Source organism: Bombina bombina, chromosome 3, assembly GCF_027579735.1.
Source record: "Bombina bombina isolate aBomBom1 chromosome 3, aBomBom1.pri, whole genome shotgun sequence".
NCBI lineage: Eukaryota > Metazoa > Chordata > Amphibia > Anura > Bombinatoridae > Bombina > Bombina bombina.
Genome location: NC_069501.1, coordinates 258,266,763 through 258,281,934, shown reverse-complemented (window position 1 = coordinate 258,281,934; position 15,172 = coordinate 258,266,763). Strand labels below are relative to the sequence as shown.

General features: G+C 41.4%; 1 protein-coding gene across 1 annotated transcript in view; it reads right to left on the bottom strand.

Annotated features, from left to right (window-relative positions):
• Positions 1-255: 255 nt before the first annotated feature.
• Positions 256-15,172, bottom strand: part of SGSM2 (small G protein signaling modulator 2) — a 534,608-nt gene continuing 519,691 nt past the window's right edge. The window contains exons 23-24 of the mRNA XM_053705239.1: positions 1,410-1,577; positions 256-390 (exon numbers count right to left, since the gene is read on the bottom strand). Coding sequence (XP_053561214.1) covers positions 302-390; positions 1,410-1,577 — 257 coding nt within the window. The 3' untranslated portion in view covers positions 256-301. The remainder of the gene's footprint in view (positions 391-1,409; positions 1,578-15,172) is intronic.

The window sequence follows — 15,172 nt, the reverse complement described above, 5'->3', positions numbered from 1 at the left end:
CAGAACAAAAAAGTAAAAAGAGCATTCTTGTACAGTTAAACTGAGAAAAAAAATGTAATAGGTATTCAAGATCATCTAGCAATACCGCTGGGCTATTATTTGTAGGCATTCGTTTTTTATTTTAAAAAGTATGCTTCAAATATTTAGCACATTGAATGGAAGGTATCCAGAAAATATCCTTATGGATTTACAGTGCAGGAAAAGATGGTTCCCAATACTTCTGGGCACAGTTAAAGGCCTTTTCAGCACCTCTGTGTGATGATCCTGGGTTTTAAGTTTTCCACTTGAATGAGGCAGATGTTCATTTGTTTTCTATGAGAGTTTGTACTTTAAGAACTAGGTCTCGGGCTATCCTCAGAATAAGTTGTGCATCATGATGCTCAGCCATTTCTACCAAGAAAAAAGAATATTGTAATTATTTTTGGTTCAAGTATCCTGTGTGATATAATTTCTAATACAAAAGTAAACAAAATGTTATAGTTAAAAAATATGTATACATGTTTAGTCATTTTAATACTTATTACATCACTGTTAATTGAGGGACATGATTCCTTATTGCTGACAAAAAATCTTTATTTGCATTAGACCAGTTTGATAAATGGGGCCCATGGTCTCCTGTCTAGTTTGGCACACAATGGGGCTGATTTACCAAACGGCGGGCGTACATGATTCGCTGTAGTGGATAATGTCCGCCCGACAATGCTGAATCCCGACAGTATACGCATACGGCATTAGCATACGGCATACAGCAGCATACGCATACGGGATACAACAGCATACGCATACGGCATACAGCAGAATAGGCATACAGCAGCATACGCATACGGCATTTAACATTGCACAAGCAGTTCTGGTGAACTGTTTGTGCAATGCCACCCCCTGCAGATTCGCTAGCATGGGATGCCAATCAACCCGATCGTATCTGATCGAGTTGATTGCTGTCCGCCGCCTCAGAGGCAGCGGACCAGTTAATTAGCAGCGGTCTTAAGATTGCTGCTTCTTAAAGGTTTCCTGCGAGCCTAAAAGCTCGCGCAGAAACAGGGGCATCAGGGGCAATTAGGCCCTTGATAAATCGGCCCCATTGCTTTAAAAATGGAAACCATGGATTATAGGCCCCCGAAAGTGTGACTGCAATAATTGTATGTCTATTTCACCCTATTTTTGAGATATTGTTTTTTTCTGATGAATGATGATGTTATATCTCATTAGCTGGGTGCAGAAAATATACTTATTTAGTTATACTGAAGAGTGGGCCTTAGTGCCATAAATCTTATTTGTGTAAATAGTGAGCACAGTCAGTATTTGCAAACAAACAAAGGAATTAGGAATAAATCATTGATAAGAAAGGCAAGCTCCCATAAACCTTGTAGAGGGGTTCTGCATATGAAACAAGAACGAATGACCGTTACCGTTAAAGAACTTGATTATATCTGTGAAGTCCATGTTGTTGTCACGCACAATCTCTCTGTACACTTGAACCAGAGCAAGAGCAATGAACAGGACAAAATGTGCAGAAGAGATGTGTTTGGCAGCCCAAATAACTTCCCATACTGCAAACACATCCTCATACAGCAACTCTAGAAAAGGAGAAAATAAATGGATGTCATTATTTGTAGAAAATCAAACTGCAACATTTTCCATTACAGAAGATGAAAATCGCACTGTTTTGAGATTATTGTGATGAGTTTTTATTCCATTAAATTTAAAGGAACAGATAGAAACCTTCAAATATATGAAGGCATTTAATAAAGTGGAAGCTGAAAGCATTTTCCACAAAAAAAGAAATACGAAATTAAATGTGAGGAAGCATTTTTTTTTTTTTTTTTTTTTTTTACAGAAAGGGTTGCGGATTCATAGAATAAACTTCTAATATAGGTGGTAAACACAAGGACTGTAACAGTATTGAAAAAATTGCCTGTAACACGCATAAGGTTATTTTAAGAAAAAAGACATTTAATATGGGTAGAATATGAGTATGATAAACACACAAGAGGGCGCTATAACAACTGAGTGGTGGAATACAAAAGATTATTAGTGATAAAGACAATAACAGACAATATATATGAGAAACTATGAATAGATCATGGACTCTCACCATACAGACGATATAACAATTGATATTCAGTCCCAAATATATGTACAGTGTTCATATGTCCAATGTCCCAATGATGTGAGCAGAACCAGTTGCTGCCGATAATACTGCACTCTCCTCCTGTGAATGCCCTCTTCTCTCCTAAATGACCGGAGGCAGATCTATAGGGGTGGAGGGGAAACAGAGGCGACAAATGTGTGTATCCAGTGTGATAATGGACCCCCTTGCACAAGTATGCTATACCCAGGGTACTCACACTTTGACTTAGCACACCAATGTGCTGGTAGGCGCAGACTGGCTATCAGAGCAAGCCAGCTAGCTCTCTCCGGTGCACTCTCTCGCTGTGGTAATCGTCAGAGTCTGAGCCGCTGTGTCTCCTTAGTGCTGGTCTCCAACGCCAACAGGAACTGGTAACGGACTAACTCCCAAGGATTGGTAATGAGGATATACTTGTCATAGAATCACATGCGATGGTATAAAATAGACTTTTAATCAGTATTAAAAACAACCATACAGATTCCACAAGTAAATATCAGGTATGTATTCTTTGCTACAGGAGGTCCCTTTAATAAATCATATGAGAAAATTATATACAATTAAACCTTGAATATATACTTCATCTAGATAGATATTTACTGCATCCTATCCAAGTTGTCAGTATTTGGTAGTGGAAACCAAATCTCACATGAGGTGTTTTATTTATATACATATATATAATTTAGTTTTTAGCTGCGTTGCACATTGGAAGTGAGATTGAGAGATCTCACAAAGCGTTATCTATTGAAGGTCATTCTTAAGAGGGAAAATAATGATGTCTGCAATATTAAGTAGATAACTATATTTGTAACTTTGTATGAACATACCATTGTTTGAAATTTGTATTGTATATGTATCCATTCAAATTACGTTACTAAGTATCAGCTGGATGTTTGTCTATAGCCAATGGCTGAAAGCTACACGCCTATTGGGTCTGATGGGGGGAGGGAGGATTTGGTAATGAGCGGCAATATATAGCCGATTCAAATGTTTATACAAATATGCCTGAAGAAACGGCCCATAAGTAGCCGAGAAACGCGTAGCAAAGAATACATACCTGATATTTACTTGTGGAATCTGTATGGTTGTTTTTAATACTGATTAAAAGTCTATTTTATACCATCGCATGTGATTCTATGACAAGTATATCCTCATTACCAATCCTTGGGAGTTAGTCCGTTACCAGTTCCTGTTGGCGTTGGAGACCAGCACTAAGGAGACACAGCGGCTCAGACTCTGACGATTACCACAGCGAGAGAGTGCACCGGAGAGAGCTAGCTGGCTTGCTCTGATAGCCAGTCTGCGCCTACCAGCACATTGGTGTGCTAAGTCAAAGTGTGAGTACCCTGGGTATAGCATACTTGTGCAGGGGGGTCCATTATCACACTGGATACACACATTTGTCGCCTCTGTTTCCCCTCCACCCCTATAGATCTGCCTCCGGTCATTTAGGAGAGAAGAGGGCATTCACAGGAGGAGAGTGCAGTATTATCGGCAGCAACTGGTTCTGCTCACATCATTGGGACATTGGACATATGAACACTGTACATATATTTGGGACTGAATATCAATTGTTATATCGTCTGTATGGTGAGAGTCCATGATCTATTCATAGTTTCTCATATATATTGTCTGTTATTGTCTTTATCACTAATAATCTTTTGTATTCCACCACTCAGTTGTTATAGCGCCCTCTTGTGTGTTTATCATACTCATATTTTAGTTCTTATTCCAATTTTTGGTATTAAGAGGTGCAGCTTGTCTCCCCCATTGGGAGGTTATCTATTCCCTTCATATTTACTGATAGTTTCAGCGCCCTCTAGTGACTAAGGTCACAGTTGTTTATCAATTTAATATGGGTAGATTGGATGGTCGTTTTTGGTTCTTATGTACAGTCAAATTCTATGTTTCTATGTTACACATATTTTTGCAATTAAAAAAGTTGAGTTTAAGAGGCCTATTTATCAAATATCTGTCGGACCTGATCCGACAGTGTGGATCAGGTCCGACAGATATCGCTGAATGCGGGGAGCAATACGCTCTCCGTATTCAGCATTGCACCAACAGCTCTTGTGAGCTGCTGGTGCAACGCCACCCCCTGCACACTTGCGGTCAATCGACCGCCAGCAGGGGTGTGTCAATCAACCCGAACGTACTCGATCGGGTTGAATTGTGGCGATCTGTGTCCGCCTCATCAGAGCAGGCGGACAGGGTTATGGAGCAGCGGTCTTTAGACCGCTGCTTCATAACTGCTGTTTTTGGCGAGTTTGAAGACTCGCCAGAAACACGGGCCCTCAAGCTCCATTCGGAGCTTGATAAATGGGCCTCTAAAGCTGTATTTTTATTTTGAAGCCAATATGAAGTGCAAATAGGCCTTAGGGCCTGATAGCTCACTTGCCCATGATCAGTTCTCCTACTGCTTAACTTGTGGTTAGTGACATGCCTCACATGCATTAAAAATCTTTAAAGTTAGTACTGAAAAATCCATTTTAAAAAATAAATAAAATGAAAAGGAAACTGTAATGCAAATTGAAATGTCATCTACTCATTTCTCCCCTTCCCTTCTATCCTCCCACATATAAAACTCACACACACGCCATTCCTTTCTCTCATCCCTCAGCCCACCATGTTCTATGAAAACTAAGATAAGACACTAACATAAGGCACCCATCTTCTTTCTGTTTCTTTCTGCTCACAAATAGATTAACACATAAAAAATATAGCCTACATATTTTCTCAATCTCATTAAGATAAAAGCTCATAATTACTTGTTCCCGTTGGAATGCATTGTCTATATGCAACAAGCTCACTTCTATTGACCTATTCATATCATGATCACTTAATCTGTTAGCCTTTACAGAAACCTAGCTCTCCTTTAACACATCAGCTGCATCCTCCCTTTTCTATGGTTCTATGGTGGCCTGCCCTTCAGTCACTCTCCCAGGCCAGAAGACAGACAAGGAAGTGGTGAAGCCATTATTCTGCACCTTCCACTGAATTCCTTCACTTCATCCCTTTCTTCTACCCTATAGCTTAGACCACTCTAAAGCCTGGCTCCTACATACCTCTCTTGTAATGCCCCTTTCCTCATCTTAAATAATTTCAATAAATCCCATTGGCATTCCTAACATGTCTGCTGCCTCATCTTCTAACTCTTACCATCTCTTTTGGCCTGTCTCAGTTGAACACATCTCCAAATCTACAGTGAAGGCAACTCAATTGACCTGGTCTTCACCAATCTCTGTGCTAATTCCTCGTTTTCTAACTTTCCCTTTTGTCTCTCTGACTACCATCTACTAATCTATTCTCTAGAATATGCAAACTTGGGAGGGGAGTCAATATTAAATACTACTGTTGAAAACACGGGCCCTCAAGCTCCATTCATTTCTCCCCTTCCCTTCTATCCTCCTTCTATCCTCCCACATATAAAACACACACACGCCATTCCTATATGTGTATATATATATACAGGGAGTGCAGAATTATTAGGCAAGTTGTATTTTTGAGGATTCATTTTATTATTGAACAACAACCATGTTCTCAATGAACCCAAAAAACTCATTAATATCAAAGCTGAATATTTTTGGAAGTAGTTTTTAGTTTGTTTTTAGTTTTAGCTATTTTAGGGGGATATCTGTGTGTGCAGGTGACTATTACTGTGCATAATTATTAGGCAACTTAACAAAAAACAAATATATACCCATTTCAATTATTTATTTTTACCAGTGAAACCAATATAACATCTCAACATTCACAAATATACATTTCTGACATTCAAAAACAAAACAAAAACAAATCAGTGACCAATATAGCCACCTTTCTTTGCAAGGACACTCAAAAGCCTGCCATCCATGGATTCTGTCAGTGTTTTGATCTGTTCACCATCAACATTGCATGCAGCAGCAACCACAGCCTCCCAGACACTGTTCAGAGAGGTGTACTGTTTTCCCTCCTTGTAAATCTCACATTTGATGATGGACCACAGGTTCTCAATGGGGTTCAGATCAGGTGAACAAGGAGGCCATGTCATTAGATTTTCTTCTTTTATACCCTTTCTTGCCAGCCACGCTGTGGAGTCCTTGGACGCGTGTGATGGAGCATTGTCCTGCATGAAAATCATGTTTTTCTTGAAGGATGCAGACTTCTTCCTGTACCACTGCTTGAAGAAGGTGTCTTCCAGAAACTGGCAGTAGGACTGGGAGTTGAGCTTGACTCCATCCTCAACCCGAAAAGGCCCCACAAGCTCATCTTTGATGATACCAGCCCAAACCAGTACTCCACCTCCACCTTGCTGGCGTCTGAGTCGGACTGGAGCTCTCTGCCCTTTACCAATCCAGCCACGGGCCCATCCATCTGGCCCATCAAGACTCACTCTCATTTCATCAGTCCATAAAACCTTAGAAAAATCAGTCTTGAGATATTTCTTGGCCCAGTCTTGACGTTTCAGCTTGTGTGTCTTGTTCAGTGGTGGTCGTCTTTCAGCCTTTCTTACCTTGGCCATGTCTCTGAGTATTGCACACCTTGTGCTTTTGGGCACTCCAGTGATGTTGCAGCTCTGAAATATGGCCAAACTGGTGGCAAGTGGCATCTTGGCAGCTGCACGCTTGACTTTTCTCAGTTCATGGGCAGTTATTTTGCGCCTTGGTTTTTCCACATGCTTCTTGCGACCCAGTTGACTATTTTGAATGAAACGCTTGATTGTTCGATGATCACGCTTCAGAAGCTTTGCAATTTTAAGAGTGCTGCATCCCTCTGAAAGATATCTCACTATTTTTGACTTTTCTGAGCCTGTCAAGTTCTTCTTTTGACCCATTTTGCCAAAGGAAAGGAAGTTGCCTAATAATTATGCACACCTGATATAGGGTGTTGATGTCATTAGACCACACCACTTCTCATTACAGAGATGCACATCACCTAATATGCTTAATTGGTAGTAGGCTTTCGAGCCTATACAGCTTGGAGTAAGACAACATGCATAAAGAGGATGATGTGGTCAAAATACTAATTTGCCTAATAATTCAGCACTCCCTGTATATATATATATATATATATATATATATATATATATATATATATATATATATATATATATATATATACACAACAGTCCTCTAAATGGTGCAGTCCCATAAACTAATATTAGATAAAAAAAAAATAAAGGAAGAATTATGGCAGTGATATCCACTACCAGAAGAAAGACAGGGAATCAAGCACTGTATCTTTTATATAGCTGTTGTAATTTGTAATTCAAAAATTCAATTACAAAAATATGTTATAGAGCCACTTCCTTACAGAAATTACTATACACCAAAACCTGGAAATGAACCACATAAATGTGCATATTAACAAACTAGTGAAACAAAAAACTGGCATAAAAAAGAGAAAAGAATAGCTGATATATATAAGTGACGTCACTGGGAGAGCGTAATCAATAGGTATATGAGGGACATGCAACACCTTTCCAGAGGGCAGCCCCAACCCAATGGAAGGGATGCGCTGTCATGGAATAATTAGGATCTATGTAAGCCCTTGCTCACCCACAAATTATGGATTTAACCTGCATCAAATATGCGTCTATAAAGTGCACTTGCAAATAGTGTAATCACGTGACGTCACGCACACTGTGCACGGCCTGCTGGTGAGACCGCAATTGTTCAGTTTACCTGCACAGGATACTGGTTGCTCCTACTAACAGAGGATTCTGGATGAAATATAATTCCTCTGCGAAACCCAGCACCTAGTTATGTGAGTGGAACTTTTCATTACCGCTGAGTGCTTTTGAAGTGGGGAAGGATATATAAAGCAAGCTCTTTTTGATTCAACATTGATATGAAGGGTAGTTACCCATATGCAACCAGTATATGTATATAGCATCAATTCGGGAAAAAGGAGCACCAGCCAGGAACGTTTTTGTAAAAGTTAAATTTCTTTATTGCTTCATAAAGTTAAAACATGCCTGTCACACAGGCCACAAACAGTAACAAAGAAGTCAGCATTAGAGACACTAGCTGACGCGTTTCGGCTGTTGCCGTAGTCGTAGCTGCTCCCAGTATATGTATACATAGCATTGTTTAGTGCTGTATAAAAATCAGTACACTATTTGCAAGTGCACTTTATAGACGCATATTTATTTCCGGGTATATCCATAATTTGCGGGTGAGCAAGGGCTTACATAGATCCTAATTATTCCATGACAGTGCATCCCTTCCATTGAGTTGGGGCTGCCCTCTGGAAAGGTGTTGCATGTCCCTCATATACCTATTGATTATGCTCTCCCAGTGACGTCACTTATATATATCAGCTTTTCTTTTTCTTTTCTCTTTTTTATGCCAGTTTTTGGTTTCACTAGTTTGTTAATATGCACATTTATGTGGTTCATTTCCAGGTTTTGGTGTATAGTAATTTCTGTAAGGAAGTGTCTCTATAACATGTTTTTGTAATTTAAATTTTGAATTACAAATTACACAAGCTACATAAAATAAAAGGAGTGCTTGATTCCCTGTCTTTCTTCTGGTAGTGAATATCACTGCCATAATTCTTCCCTCTCTTGCCCAGACCTTGTGGCGCTGCAAAAAAATTCTGCACAAAAATCAACACTTGACAAAGCAGGACCCTCCACAGTTCACAGTGCATCATGTACTCCATGACAACCGTGGCACACCAAACAGACCTGCTAAATTTAGAGATATTCATGGGGTATGACAATGCTCTTGCTTTTTTCTAAACATCTTCCTTGGAAAACCTATAACTTCCATTATCACTTGTATGCTGATGATACCCAATCTGTCTTTATTCTCCTTATAATTCCTTCTCTTTACGCACCCAGATTACCAAAATTTTTCTCTGCAATTTCTTCTTGGATGACTTTGTGCTATGTCAATCTGTCAAAACCTGAGCTTCTTCTTATTCCACCTCTCCTAGACACCCCAAATCTGGCATTTCTCTTACTATAGATTACTTTATTATCAAAACCTCATACCAGATCTTCGGTCTTGGTTTCATACTTGACTCTGAACTCTCATTTACTCTACATATACTAGTGCTTACCAAATTCTGCTGCAAACACATATGCAATATTTCTAAAATTCACCTTTTTTTTACCCAAGAAACTACACAAATATTAACTCACTTCCTCATTTTGTCACATATTGACTACGATAACCTACTCCAAAATAGCCTTTCCAATTCACACCTCTCCCCCTCCTAAGTTGCTGATCTATATCAACTGCCCTGCCCTGCACGTTCCTACACTGTCTCACCATACACTTAAGAATACAGTTCAAAATATTAACCCTAACCTACAAAGCATTCATCAACCTCAGTGCCAACTATATTTCCTCAATCAACATGTGACCTACACCTCTTCATTTCAATTTTTTCTACTTTCCTCTCTTACCTCTGAGACCTCTTACATGCTACTCCTATCCTCTGGAATTCACTACCCTGCTCCATAAGGTTGTCTCTAACTTAGTATTTTTTCAGGGATCTTTGAAAAAGTGTACCATCTATCCTCTATCTGTAATTTATTGTAACTAAAATAAATCTTAAACTGTCTTGTCTCACTGCTTCAGCTACAATCCACGTAATGAAAAACCTTATGCTGTATATATATATATATATATATATATATATATATATATATATATAAAATATACAAAATAGAATATTGCCGCACATCCACTTCTATATTATCAAAACATTTAAAATATTGCAAAAACTCACCTAAACTCATATTTTAAAATTGGGATCTTAGTCACACAATCCTATATAATAAAAGGCCAGGTATGTTTGTCAGATGCAGTCATGCGCAGTAGAGACTGCAGAGGACAAACATACCTGGCCTTGAGCAGCAGAAGAGTGTTCACTGTGGAAGCTGCCTGGTGGGGACATGGCCGGATGTGCCGTGATGGGGGCGTGGCCGGGTGTGCCGTGATGGGGACATGGCTGGGCGTGCCGTGATGGGGGTGTGGTCAACGGGCATGACGAGGGGGCATGGCCTCACGGGAGCGCGCGTGTAAGGGGCGTGGTCGATGGGAGAGAGGTGGGAGAGACCAAAAGAGGTGGGAGAGACCAAAAGAGAGGAAGGAAAGAAAGCGAGCAAAAGAGGGGGGAAGAGAGAGAGCATAAAGAAAGGGGAGAGAGAGCAAAAGAGGGGAGAGAGAGCAAAAGAGAGGAGGGAGAGAGAGCAAAAGAGGGGGGAGAGAGAAAGCAAAAAAGAGGGGGAGAGAGAGAGCAAAAGAAGGGGAGAGAGAGAGAGAGCAAAAGAAGGGGGGAGAGAGAGAGAGAGCAAAAGAGGGGGGGAGAGAGAGCAAAAGAGGGGGGAGAGAGCAAAAGAGAGAGAGTAAAAGAGAGGGGGAGAGAGAGAGCAAAAGAGAGGAGATAGAGAGCAAAAGAGGGGGGAGAGAGAGAGCAAAGGAGGGGGAGGGAGAGCAAAAGAGGGGGGAGAGAGAGAGAAAAAGAGTGTAGAGAGAGCAAAAGAGAGAAGGGAGAGAGAGAGCAAAAGAGGGGGGGGGGAGAGAGCAAAAGAAAGGGGAGAGAGAGCAAAAGAGGGGAGAGAGAGCAAAAGAGAGGAGGGAGAGAGAGAGAGCAAAAGAGGGGGGAGAGAGAGAGAGAGCGAGCAAAAGAGGGGGGAGAGAGAGAGCAAAAGAGGGGGGGAGAGAGAGAGAGCAAAAGAGGGGAGAGAGAGCAAAAGAGAGGGGGAGAGAGAGAGCAAAAGAGAGGAGAGAGCAAAAGAGGGGGAGAGAGAGAGAGCAAAAGAGGGGGAGAGAGAGCAAAAGAGGGGGGAGAGAGAGAGAAAAAGAGGGGAGAGAGAGCAAAAGAGAGGGGGAGAGAGAGAGCAAAAGAGGGGGGAGAGAGAGAGCAAAAGAGGGGGGAGAGAGCAAAAGAGAGAGATCAAAAGAGAGGGGGAGAGAGAGCAAAAGAGAGGAGAGAGAGAGCAAAAGAGGGGGGAGAGATCAAAAGAGGGGGAGAGAAAGAGCAAAAGAGAGGGGAGAGAGAGAGAAAAAGAGGGGGAGAGAGCAAAAGAGGGGGGAGAGAGAGAGAGCAAAAAAGGTGGGAGAGAGAGAGCAAAAGAGGGGGAGAGAGAGAGAGCAAAAGAGAGTGGAGAGAGAGAGAACAAAGGAGAGGCGAGAAAGAGAGCAAAGGAGGGGGAGAGGGCAAAAGAGGGGGGGGAGAGAGAGCAAAAGAGGGGGGTGAGAGAGAGCAAAAGAGAGTGGAGAGAGAGCAAAAGAGAGGGGGAGAGAGATAGCAAAAGAGGGGGGAGAGAGAGCAAAAGAGGGGGGAGAGAGCAAAAGAGGAGGAGAGAGCAAAAGAGGGGGGAGAGAGCAAAAGAGGGGGAGAGAGCGCAAAAGAGGGGTAGAGAGAGCACAAAAGAGGGGGAGAGAGAGCACAAAAGAGGGGGAGAGAGAGAGCACAAAAGAGGGGGAGAGAGAGCACAAAAGAGGGGGAGAGAGAGTGCACAAAAGAGGGGGAGAGAGAGCTCAAAAGAAAGGGGGGAGAGAGACAGTGCAAAAGAGAGGGAGAGAGAGAGCTCAAAAGAGAAGGGGAGAAAGAGAGCGCAAAAGAGGGGGGAGAGAGAGCGCAAAAGAGGGAGAGAGAGAGCAAAAGAGGGCGAGAGAGAGAGCAAAAGAGGTGGGAGAGAGCAAAAGAAGAGGGGAAGAGAGAGAGCAAGCAAAAGAGGGGGGAGAGAGCAAAAGAGGGGGGAGAGAGCACAAGAGGGGAGAGAGAGAGCAAAAGAGGAGGGAGAGAGAGTGCAAAAGAGAGGGGGAGAGAGAGCAAAAGAGAGGGGGAGAGAGAGCGCAAAAGAGAGGGGGTAGAGAGCGCAAAAGAGAGGGGGGCGAGAGAGAGAGCGCAAAAGAGGGGGGGAGAGAGAGAGCAAAAGAGGGGGGAGAGAGAGCAAAATAGGGAAGAGAGAGCAAAAGATGGGGGAGAGAGAGCAAAATAGGGGAGAGATAGAGCAAAATAGGGGAGAGAGAGAGCAAAAGAGGGCGAGAGAGAGAGCAAAAGAGGGGGGAGAGAGCAGTAGAAGGGGGAAGAGAGAGAGCAAGCAAAAGAGGGGAGAGAGATCAAAAGAGGGGGGAGAGCGAGAGCAAAAGAGGGGGGAGAGAGCACAAGAGGGGAGAGAGAGAGCAAAAGAGGAGGGAGAGAGAGCACAAAATAGGGGGTAGAGAGAGAGCTCAAAAGAGAGGGGGGAGAGAGAGAGCGCAAAAGAGAGGGGGGAGAGAGAGGTACTTAAAAAAATTGGCCTGTGTACACGGGATTTAGGACTAGTATAGCCATATTTTGCTTAAGCCAGTCACCAACTTACAAGGTTGTGTATGTGTGTATATATATATATATATATATATATATATATATATATATATATATATATATATATATATATATATATATATACAAATGTTTCTGCGCCCCTTACAAAATTATTTTATTAATATTACTTCTTAGGGGTACAAGCAACCAACCAAATAATTACACAAAATAGAATATTGCCGCACATCCACTTCTATATTATCAAAACATTTTAAATATTGTAAAAAATCACCTAAGCTCATATTTTAAAATTGGGGTCTTAGTCACACAATATGGCCATATTTTGCTTAAGCCAGTCACCAACTTACAAGGTATCCCAATGTTGACTGGTCCTAACACTGCAATGTGATGCCTTTCTGGGCTGTAACATTCCTGCTTTAACTATGCATCTAAGGATGAGCCTCACTGGCTTTATAAACACTTCCAATGTACTATAATAAGAGCACCTGAGCAACTGTGTGGGGTGGGGTGCTAGAAACCATGAAGATGGTAAGTCTTCTTTGCTATAATGAGAGCACCTGAGCAACTGGGTGGGGTGCTAGAAACCATGAAGATGGTTCTTCATGGAGTAATGTCCTTACATAGCAAACATTAACTCTTTATATGAATGATGCATTGGCAACTTCTAACTGTAGACTGGCACTTTATTTACTGGATTACATAAGAAGGTGGCTTCTGTAGATTTGCACACAGTAATATGGATATACACACATATATATAGTCCTTTATAATGAATGACTGCTGCACTCCTTATATTAGCAGTCCTGTACACTGTGTAAGCAGCATTATAGTAATCTCAGTATCAGGTAATATGCACGATGACAAGGGAACAACCTGACCAGCTGTATAAAGTCTGTCCTGTAGACAGTAATCTAGGGTAACATAACTGTACAACTGTTAACTGTATAACTGTAATATAACTTATAACTGTAATGTGTAACTGACAGTTCTTACTCTTCCTGATTAGCTGATGTTGTATCCTGCTGCACTGATCTGTAGCTGACATTACACTTCTTATTAGCAGCACTTGTCTGATCCTGAGGTTCAGTCCTTGTTACTTGTATTTTATAACTGCATCACAAAACTGTCACAAGATGGCTTCTGTACTGTCTGATTCTTAACACAGCCCACTTGATGACATAATCTTTGTATGGAAGCCTCAATGTGCCATCTACCCAAACCAGGAAGTAAGCACAACACTACACATGGTTTCTAGCACCCCACCCAGTTGCTCAGGTGCTCTCTTTATAGTACATTGGAAGTGTGTATAAAGCCAGTGAGGCTCATTCTTAGATGCAGAGTTAAAGCAGGAATGTTACAGCCCAGAAAGGCATCACATTGCAGGTATTGGGATACCTTGTAAGTTGGTGACTGGCTTAAGCAAAATATGGCCATATTGTGTGACTAAGATCACAATTTTAAAATATGAGCTTAGGTGATTTTTTGCAATATTTAAAATGTTTTGATAATATAGAAATGGATGTGCGGCAACATTCTATTTTGTGCAATTATTTGGTTGCTTTAAGGGGTGCAGAAACATTTGTATTTACATATATATATATATATACAGGGAGTGCAGAATTATTAGGCAAGTTGTATTTTTGAGGATTAATTTTATTATTGAACAACAACCATGTTCTCAATGAACCCAAAAAACTCATTAATATCAAAGCTGAATAGTTTTGGAAGTAGTTTTTAGTTTGTTTTTAGTTATAGCTATTTTAGGGGGATATCTGTGTGTGCAGGTGACTATTACTGTGCATAATTATTAGGGAACTTAACAAAAAACAAATATATACCCATTTCAATTATTTATTTTTACCAGTGAAACCAATATAACATCTCAACATTCACAAATATACATTTCTGACATTCAAAAACAAATCAGTGACCAATATAGCCACCTTTCTTTGCAAGGACACTCAAAAGCCTGCCATCCATGGATTATGTCAGTGTTTTGATCTGTTCACCATCAACATTGCGTGCAGCAGCAACCACAGCCTCCCAGACACTGTTCAGAGAGGTGTACTGTTTTCCCTCCTTGTAAATCTCACATTTGATGGTGGACCACAGGTTCTCAATGGGGTTCAGATCAGGTGAACAAGGAGGCCATGTCATTAGATTTTCTTCTTTTATACCCTTTCTTGCCAGCCACGCTGTGGAGTACTTGGACGCGTGTGATGGAGCATTGTCCTGCATGAAAATCATGTTTTTCTTGAAGGATGCAGACTTCTTCCTGTACCACTGCTTGAAGAAGGCGTCTTCCAGAAACTGGCAATAGGACTGGGAGTTGAGCTTGACTCCATCCTCAACCCGAAAAGGCCCCACAAGCTCATCTTTGATGATACCAGCCCAAACCAGTACTCCACCTCCACCTTGCTGGCGTCTGAGTCGGACTGGAGCTCTCTGCCCTTTACCAATCCAGCCACGGGCCCATCCATCTGGCCCATCAAGACTCACTCTCATTTCATCAGTCCATAAAACCTTAGAAAAATCAGTCTTGAGATATTTCTTGGCCCAGTCTTGATGTTTCAGCTTGTGTGTCTTGTTCAGTGGTGATAATCTTTCAGCCTTTCTTACCTTGGCCATGTCTCTGAGTATTGCACACCTTGTGCTTTTGGGCACTCCAGTGATGTTGAAGCTCTGAAATATGGCCAAACTGGTGGCAAGTGGCATCTTGGCAGCTGCACGCTTGACTTTTCTCAGTTCATGGGCAGTTATTTTGCGCCTTGG